This window comes from Xenopus tropicalis, chromosome 2 (assembly GCF_000004195.4).
Source record: "Xenopus tropicalis strain Nigerian chromosome 2, UCB_Xtro_10.0, whole genome shotgun sequence".
Classification (NCBI taxonomy): Eukaryota; Metazoa; Chordata; class Amphibia; order Anura; family Pipidae; genus Xenopus; species Xenopus tropicalis.
This window is the reverse complement of record NC_030678.2, coordinates 57984275-57994680: the sequence shown is the minus strand read 5'-3', so window position 1 is coordinate 57994680 and position 10406 is coordinate 57984275. Positions and strand designations below refer to the sequence as shown.

Sequence of the window (10406 nt, the reverse complement as noted above, 5' to 3'; positions counted from 1 at the left end):
GCTGCATACGTAAGTAGCGCTTTATAAATAAAGATATACATACATACATACATAATACCTGCAGAAGTAGTATGTTCTGCTCCCTGTGAATAAAACCATTTCTGGTAAGAGCTGTCTGACATCCATATATAATAATAAGCGCTATGTTTGCCCAGGTGCAGTAACTCACAGCAACCAATATGGTGTTTACTGTTGACAAGGTGAAGGTGTTAACAAGGATTAAATACTGCCAGCTGATTGGTTGCTATGGCTTACTGCATCTGAGCAACTTACCCTTATATGTAATAAAAGGCAATACGTTTGCACAGGAGCAGTTACCTATAGCAACCAATAAGCTTATTTGTTGCAATGGGTTACTGCTCCTCGGCAAACATAGTGCCTTTTATTACATAATCTGATAAATGTATTTTTAGGTGCGCTTCTGGCTATTGCTACTGGGCTTCTCTGATGTGTGCATTTTAGGGCCAATAGCCCCGCTGACAGACATTAACTTGAAGCACTGTAGATTATAAAGGACAATGTACCCTCTACTAAAATTTAAAAGGCTATTCGGAATCACAGCTGAGTTTTATGAGCTTTAGAAAAACACTCCTCCTGCGCCTTGTGCATTTATATGGTGATGGAACTTCTTGGTCACTGCTAATGGCCTTATAAATTATAGTGAGGGTACATTAACCTCTGTATAGCTAAGGAGCAAGTACAACCAGAGCCATCTGTATCAAGCCTAAGCAATTTAGGGGGGCGTCAATGTAACTGTGCTGGGTTAGGAATCTCTTACTCTGCTTTGGTATCTGCTCCAGTACTGAAAAATGGTGATTGGCATACAATTACTGCCACATCCCTGTACTGCAATGAATAGTGACCAGCTCAGGATTCCACAACTCTAAACAGAATATTTGTCAGAAACAAAACAAATTCACACACAGTATTCAGAATGTAGAACGCCCAGCAGAATGGGAGGGGGTGTCTCTCATGCACCTTGCTGTGGCATTTCTCCCAGATTCCATGCGGAATCCAAGCATCACCCACCCGAAACAGCTCTGCCACAAGCCCAGCCGGGCAAGGAGAGGCGTGTCGGCTCCTATCTCATCGGCATAAGGGGCGGGGCCTGGCGTGCTTGAGAGACAGGCTCTTTCCTTTGCCTATTTTTTCACTCCTCTTGCGGATTGGGGATAAACTGCAGGCAGGAGGGGCTGTGAGCGGCAACAGTAACACCCGGCTACCGGATCTCAGTAGCATGGCATCAAGGAGAATGGAGACCAAGCCAGTTATAACGTGTCTGAAGACGCTGCTTATTATCTACTCTTTCGTCTTCTGGGTGAGTCTGATGTGAGTGTGCCCGCGGGCCATGCTCTCCGTGGCACTGAGGGAAGCAGCAGGCAGCTGAAAGACAATTTTACATGATCATTAATAAGCTATTTTGTTATCCCTGTGTCGGGTCTCCCCTCCCCTTTTTTCAGTCCAGTGTTTCTGCATCTCCCGAGTCGTGTTTACTGCGCAAAAATAAGAGCTGGCAGTGTGGGGTGCAGCTGGGCAGTGTGGGGTTCAGCTGGGCAGTGTGGGGTGCAGCTGGGCAGTGTGGGGTGCAGCTGGGCAGTGTGGGGTTCAGCTGGGCAGTGTGGGGTTCAGCTGGGCAGTGTGGGGTTCAGCTGGGCAGTGTGGGGTGCAGCAGCTGGGCAGTGTGGGGTGCAGCTGGGCAGTGTGGGGTGCAGCTGGGCAGTGTGGGGTGCAGCAGCTGGGCAGTGTGGGGTGCAGCTGGGCAGTGTGGGGTGCAGCTGGAAGAGGGGTTTGGGGTGACTAAATCTTGGGGGGCAATTAAAAAGACTCGCTAAAAGCTGGGTGTCTTTTAATCAATTTGCAATCCGTTCAGCTCCGCTCAATGCAGTGTTCTGTGCCAATTATCAGGTGCTGGGTATCGCTGCCCGCAGTGCCACTTTCCCTTTATTTAATAAATGGCGGTAATAAATAGAAGTGAAGGGGCAGTTTAGTTATTGTGCCAGTCACGTCTGTGTGTGAGGAGAGCAGGATTGTCTGTGTGGCATCACCTTCCTTACTGCCCTGGGAGATTTGCCATTCTGCTGCCAAGGGGAGAACACTGAATTTTTATAGGGAGTTTCTAAGACATTTTGGTTTTAGTGGTCAGATGCTGTTATGCTGCTCCATGTCATATATGTTCCAGCCATTATAAAATCCATGTCATACATATACAGCCATTATAAAATCCATGTCATACATATACAGCCATTATAAAATCCATGTCATACATATACAGCCATTATAAAATCCATGTCATACATATACAGCCATTATAAAATCCATGTCATACATATACAGCCATTATAAAATCCATGTCATACATATACAGCCATTATAAAATCCATGTCATACATATACAGCCATTATAAAATCCATGTCATACATATACAGCCATTATACAATCCTTGTTATGTTCTAGCCATTATACAGTCCATGCCATACGTATACTCCAGCCATTGTACAATCCATTCCGTGCATATACTCCAGCCATTATACAATCCATTCCGTACATATACTCCAGCCATTATACAATCCATTCCATACATATACTCCAGCCATTATACAATTCATTCCATACATATACTCCAGCCATTATACCATCCATTCCATACATATACTCCAGCCATTATACCATCCATTCCATACATATACTCCAGCCATTATACCATCCATTCCATACATATACTCTAGCCATTATACAATCCATGACATATATATGTACTCTAGCCATTATACAATCCATGACATATATATGTACTCCAGCCATTATGCAATCCATGTCATAGTTATACTCCAGCCATTAGACGATCCATGTCATATATCATATATATACTCCAGCCATTATCCCATTATCTAATCCATATCATGGATGGGTTATCACTATTGAATGTGTTCATATATTCTGTAAATATAATTTTTATCTGCACTAGAACACATTTTAAAGATTTGACCTACTGAGTGTAGCAAAGGTAACAGTTCTACAGTGCCATCTAGTAATTGAAAGTGGTATTGCAGGGAAAAGTAATTTGTCTTGTTATTTCTGTCTTGGGTGTGGATTCCATGTTCCCTATATACCATAGTTATTCCCATTTTACTGATTGGGCACAGTGATTTTCATTGGGTGAATGGAAGTGTAATGGGTCTATACCCACAGCTAGGCAATGTTGCTATAGACTGTTTTGTTATAATTATTAAAAAAGAAGACCTCTTTACTGGCCACATATAGAATACTGCAAGGCTGGGCTAAGGTGAATTCTGGAAATGTGGTCTTACAAGTACATATGAATTGAACATACATACATACATGACAGTTCATAAAATATTACTTTTTGTTCCTTCGTTCATTACAAGATGGTACAATGTTTCTGTGCTGCTTGATTTTCTGTATAGACATTTTCATTGTCTCGCTAAAATAGCTGGTGCTGTGTCTTTCATTTTGTTTGCAATATTCAGGTGAAATCCTGAGATATGCCATGGTTATGGAGTTGCAGAGCAGGCATCAAGTGCATTAATAAGCCATTGACTGCTCGAAGGGGAAGTAATTCACTTAAAAATTTGTAGGCATATATAATCAGTTGGAGAAAAAGAAAATATATATATTTTAGTTCCTAGACAAATAGCATAGGTTAGGATATCTTAAAGGTAAGAAATGATTATTATGGGTAAAAAAATTACCGCCCTTTGGTTGTAATGTGTAATGCAAAAATGCCTGCAGCATTCCCTGTATAAGGAAAGAACGTGCTGATCCTATTTAAACAAGTACTTCTTCTTATGGTTCTTTTCCGAAGCTATGAATTAACTGTTTCTCACCACTGAGATTATGATACTATGTACTTCTTGATATTGATAAGACATTTAAAACCCATATGTAATAAAAGGCAATATGTTTGCTTAGGTGCAGTAACCCATAGCAACTAGTAAGACGTTTGCTTTTAAACAGATTACCAGTAAATACTCCCTGTAGGTTGGTTGCTATAGGTGTGTAGACCAGCAGGAAACTTTGCTCCTTTTATTACATTTGTTCATTATAGTTACAGCTCAGTATAACAGGATAGGTAATGTACTAGCGCTCAGCAGCACTTTAACCTTCACATGTAACAAAGGGCACAAAGCTTTCCAAGGTGCAGTAACCTATAACAACCAATAATTGGTTGCTGTGGGTTACATTCCCTGGGCAAAGTTAGTGCTTTATTACTAACCCAGATAGAGCCTAAACCTGTAGCTTACCTTCAACAGCTAAACTGATGCTGCTGGACATTGGAGTCAAGTACTTGAATGAGAGATTGCTTAATCTATATATATGTATTTAGGGGTAATTATCTAACCATTGACAAGCTAGGTGCTACCTCTATTTACAAACATTTTTATAACTAAAGGTAGATGAGACAAAGGTTTTAGATATCCACAAATGGCCAAATTGCATCAATCCATTTGTTAGGATGATGGCCAAAACAAGTATATTTGAAAGGAAGTAAGAGTTTGCTGCAGCTGCTTTCACTTCTGCATATATCTATACTTAATAGATGCATAGCTCTGCTGGATGTACTCCCTGGCTTAAGGTGGTCATACACTATAAGATCCACTCATTTGGGAATCTTTCCACCGATATACCCACCTAAGGTAGCCAAACTATCTAATTACAATAATGGGAATAGGACCCATTGGACCCCATTCCCTATGCAGACACAGAAATTAGTCAACTGATAGAGAGAAATTGTAGACATACTTCTTCACATGGCCAATTTGTTTGTCATTCATTTACATAGCAATTTAGGGCCCCAAAGAATTGGTAAGTTGACCTGTTCTTACAAGATATATAAGAATTGCTCATTAATAACTGTCTCATTGGGTTCTTTTCACTCCTGGGTCCACCTGCAACTGTAGGGTCTGCTTTCTCCTTTTTTTTTTTTCTTTTTGGTAGAACTTTCCAAAAATGTTGACAACCCCTTTAAAGGACAAGGAAAGGCAAAGTCACTTGGGGGTGCCAAAATGTTAGAGAACAGCACCAGCCCGATTGGCCCAGTAGAGTGAAAAGCAGACTTCTCTGTTAAAGTTCGGCTTTTCACTCTACTGCGCATGCGCGCACTAGCAAAGCAGGAAGAAGGAAGCGCTGCAGCTACCCCGGGCTGGTGCTGTTCTCTCCATACAGGGGCACCAGCCGGGGTAAAAGGTAGGCGATTAAAGTCAGTTGGGGGTGCCTAACATTTTGGCTTTGCCTTTCCTTCTCATTTAAGTGGTCTTAAAGTGAATTGTAAGTGTAAGTTCTATTGAAAGCAACAGTTTATATTCTCTACACTACTTACTCTGGGTCTTTAAACAGTGTTGCCAGTTGATAAAGGGCCATTACACATTACAGGCATTTGAAATTGTGTTCCCCTTCGTAGTGGCGGAGAACAGAGAGTGATAATATGCTGTTTTCATTTGGAATTATATTTACAAATATACATAATTATCTATGTTAGAATGTTGTTTAGGATTACATTTACATTGTACAAAAAAACCCAAGGTGATCTGAAATACAAAGAACTGTTAAATAATTTGTTATAACATTTACAGATATACACAATGACCTTGAGAGTGAATAAGATACATAGAATCATAGGCCCTGTATTGAAGAATGCTGGAGAATACTGTGACTGCATTACTTGTGTGTCATAAAATGTTTTAGAGGGAATATCAAATTACCAGTTCTTTTCTCTCTGCAGAAAGCTATCATTTGCAGTCTGAAGTAAGCAAGTCAGCAGGCCTTGTTTTTATTCTCATTGGAAACAACAAAGAAGAGAGTTCTTTGTCAGTCTAGCTCTGTATGGCTTGTACCACTGCCAAGCATATCTATAGACTTCCCTTTATGCATAATAAGTAATTTATACCTATGTATTGAAAGCTTTATTGTATTGTCATATGAGACTTGGCTGATCTTATTTTCTCAGCTTCTAGTACCAGCTACTAAAATCATAGGTGTATAGTAGGGATGCCTAAATGTTACTAGGGTGGGGGTCTATTCCTAAAATATACTTTCTCAACAATTTTGTCAGTATCCTGTCGATCCGGTCGTTCTTCATGGGAGAAGAACCCTTCCTTTCTAAACGTTTGAACCTTACCAATTAACCTCAGTAGGTTAGCTTTGATATGTGGTATTGTAAAATAGTGGCGTTAAAGAAAATTCTCACTTTTAAGAATGACCAAAGGTAGTTTGTAATGGATCATTTTTATGAACGTGATGCATGGTGTTAGATCACAACTTGAGCTTTATAAATGCGCCCATTGTTTTATACCACTAAGTTCCAAGGTATCCAACTGATCAGTAAGTGAGCTGAACAAACTTATTGTAAAATTGGAAATACACAGATTTAGAGTGATGCCCAAAGGTTATTGCTACAGGTAGTTGTATCACTCTTCTCTTCTAAATTAGAATGCTTTTAAAATTGTCTAACTGATGTGTTTCACTCATCCTTATAAAATGACTAGGGGATAGAGTAGAAACACTATAACCTCTATTTATGTATAATTACAAAAAGTAGTTTCTTCATAGGGTTCTTTACTTTGTAAACATAGGGTTCAGGCAGAGTGTCACCATGTAAAGGTGGACCTCATGGTTCTCAAGGTCGAGAAAAAATGATGGCACCCACATCAAGCTGTGATGTTTCTACACGGCACTTCATGTTTGTTGAAAAGTCAAAAAATTTGTTTTGGGGGAAAACATATTAGTGTCTCTATTCACTTGGAAAATAATTTGTATTTTAAATGTTTGTTCTTCTAATAGAAGTCTCTGTCTCCCACGTTGTAAGGTAGCATTTAAAATGGTAATAAACATTAATCCACATTGTGTAATTTATGTTTCAGAACTTAATTTTCCTTTTTAGACATACTATGTGTGCCTAATGGATTTAAAAGCTTTTATTTAACACAGATGTTTGTACATATTTTCCTTTATCACTAGCAGTTTGAAACTTAGGGGTGGTATTGTTCCTCGCTGTGGTTCTGACGCTAAAAAATGAAGCAGACACCAGCTGTTTAATGGAACAGTAAAACAAATATTTTACCCTAAAAATACTCCTTCTAAACACTTTCATTAACATATATATGATACAGAAGTTTAAATATTAGAAGTGTTTTTATATAAATAACATTGGATGTATAGAAACCCTTTAGTATAGAAACCCTTTAGAATGCAGATGTCTAGGTGCTCATTCTTGTTCATTTTATTCCAAATTCAGTAGCACTTTATAGAGCTCAATAGAAGAAATAATTGATCACAATTAGTAGAATGTTAAGAACGAGGCACTGTGGTGTAATTATTCGTGTAGTACAGTGGTTGTTGGACTTTTTCAGTTTAAACCACTGGAGGCTTGGATTTATCAACCTTGCAGCCAATGTATCAAGAATACATACACACTAGATTTTCACTCTTAATCTCGCCCTAATTGATCTTTAACCTGGGTGTCCAGGTGAATCTACGAGAGCAAAATTGTCCTTCCAATCGCACCCAGACTGACTAAGACTGACCCCCCCCAGGGGAGCTATTCCCAAAGACTGGGAATCGCTAGTGTAGACCCTGAAAAAGATGCTGAAACAGCTTAATATTTCAAATTTATTAAAATGTTAGTTTGTCTAAGATTCTTTAGGTTTGAGAGACCTCACCAGTCCATTGTTTATAAAACTGCTCCAGGGACTTGACTAGCTTTCATCTCTGTTGCCGGATTGAATTTCTTCTGAAGGGAGTGAGTACCTTTCTCTCCTGTTAAATCTAGGCCAGGGATAAACTGTGAAATCATGTTAGATAATCTACCTAGCAACCAGTTCTCTGGGGACAGTTCAGTGTAACATTTTCCATTTCTAGCGTTATATTGAAAAGATTTTGTCACATTTTGTCTAAAGATAAGGCCTATGATTTTATTGTTGTTTTTTTCTTAAATAAAGCAGTTTGGTTATAATTTCTTTACTTATACATAAGCCTAAAATCTTTTAGAAACAATATGAATACAAAAGTATCAAATCTGCCTCCCTCTGGAGTTGTATTTTTCTGTAGCTTGGAATCCGTAAAACTGCTGTATTTTTATAGCTCGTCTGTTATGAAAATATATAGTTACCATGACAGACTTGAGTATTAGGATATATTGTATCAATAAATATCCCATCACTACAGCACAGTCTTGGTGTTTCATGAAAACATAAAACCAGTCTCCCAGATTTATATGATGTTGCTCTAAATTCTAACTACAAAGCAAATGAAAATAACAATTGTATTAGAAAAAGTAAAAAAAAAATATGGTTAGCATTACTCTGCTAAGAGTAAGTATGCTTAACACACCTTTTTTACATTATTCAGCTTGTTGAGTTGTCAGTTTTATTCTGTGGTGCTTCAATCCTGGATTTCAGCATTAGTCATGTCTGTTTTGGGACAGGATTTAAAAGATATTCTAAGGCAAAGATCCCCAACCTTTTTTACTTGTGAGCCACATTGTAATTTAAAAAACGTTTGGGAGCAACTCAAGCATGAAAAAAGTTACTAGGTAGTGCCTAATAAGGGTTGTGATTGGTTATCTGATCTTTAAGTGTACTGACAGACTACAAGAGGGCTCTGTTTGGCAGTACAAATGGTCTTTTTGCCTTTAAGATATTTAAAAATATGCACCTGCTTTGAGGCCACTCAAAGCAACATGAAAGGGGTTTTTGAGCAACCTGTTGCTTATGAGCCGCTGGTGGGAACCGCTGTTCTATGGTATGGAAACAGTGCAGATATTTAACAGCAGAATTCTTGTGCTTTCCTGTACCAGGGTTGTCAACACTGTGGATCTCTAGTTGTACAGCTTTTTCAGCTACTTCTTAGTCTAAGTCTAAGGAGAATCTCCACACCCTTTTCTTCTCTGAGCTGTCCTCTCTTTGGCTGTAAAGATATTGAAAGACACAATGCATTGATTTATATTGGAGCAGATACTGCAAGCATGTAGTAAACACTTCTTTGTCCTCTTTACAGTCAAAGAGAGAAGGAGAGCTCAGAAAAGAATTGGATGTGGAGCTTTATGCTAGACTAGGAAGTACCAGATAGGTATGTTATTCTAGGCACAATTAAAGTAATTTTAGAGATAATAAAACCTTTCTTTTTCTGTCACTTTAATGCACAGTTTCCCAACCTTTTTGATCTGTGAGCAACATTTAAATGTTTAAAGAGTTGGGGAGCAACATAAGCCAAAAAAAAATTTCTTGGGGGTGTCTAATAAGTGCTGTGATTGGCTATTTGACTGGCAGCCTACAGGAGGCTCTGTTTGGTAGTACACTTTTATACAACCAATGCTTTCCTCCAAGCCAGGAATTCAAAAATAAGCACCTGAATTGAGGCCACTGAAAGCAACATTCAAGGGGTTGGTGAGTAACATGTTGATCCTGAGCCACTGTTTGGGGGATAACTGCTTTAATGAATGGGTGTATAGTGAAGTTAGGCTTAGGTCAGGTCTGATAGAACCAACTCATTCTCTTTCCACTTACTTTTCTGTATTATGTAACCGTATGAAGTCACATAGTTGGGGTGGCAGGCAATTGGATTAGACAGCAGACCAAATATGTTAATATGTGAGGTGATAGAAGAAAATAGACCAAGTAGGAAATATGCTCCAAACATAAGGAGAAATCTAGACTGTAGCTTGTTATTCCAAAAGATTTTTTTAGGCAGCAGAAAACACAAGTTAGATATAGATAAATAGAGTAAACCTTTTTTAGCTCCAACTGCTGGTCAGCTCTGTCTCAGAAATGCTAAATGTGATTAAACCCCCTTTCGTTTTTTTTTGGGGGGGGGGTATCCCATTTTTATTTTTATACATTGCATTTAGAAACTTTGTCAGTTGTGTCACATTATTTAATGAAACTTATGTACGGTAAGAAATAATGTACCCCCGCTTGTACAAGATGGTTTTCTATCTCTTGCATAAAAATTTGTTAGCTTGTGCCTCATATTTAAAAAATTTCTTGGTAACTAATGTCCTTATTTTGTAACAGGGTGTGCATATTTCTCTATACATATGTGTCTATAACATCACAGACTGTCGGATATAAGCATATGTTAAAGTAAAACTAAGTCCTATTTATTGTGCTCATGCTGGGCAGAGTTGTATATTGCTCTCTACTGCCCATTTAACACTTTATGGGGCACATTCATGAAAACGCGAGTTCAAATCCCGAATGAGATAAATTCGGATTGGATACGATAATTTCTTAAGATCCCAAATATCACGAATATGCTTACGAAAAAAATCGTATTAGTCACGATAATTTCGTATTGGCGATCCGAAAGTCATGAACTTTTTGTATCCGAACGATCGTAAAATGCAGGAAAACCTTTCCGACTTTGATCCTTCTGTGCATGATTTTGGAAG

At 38.6% G+C, this 10406-nt stretch overlaps 1 protein-coding gene across 1 annotated transcript in view; it reads left to right on the top strand.

Moving 5' to 3' along the window:
- The first annotated feature begins 1195 nt into the window (after positions 1-1195).
- The window catches only part of tspan7 (tetraspanin 7), a 49816-nt gene continuing 40605 nt past the window's right edge, over positions 1196-10406 (top strand). The window contains 1 exon segment of the mRNA NM_204019.1: positions 1196-1318. Coding sequence (NP_989350.1) covers positions 1238-1318 — 81 coding nt within the window. The 5' untranslated portion in view covers positions 1196-1237.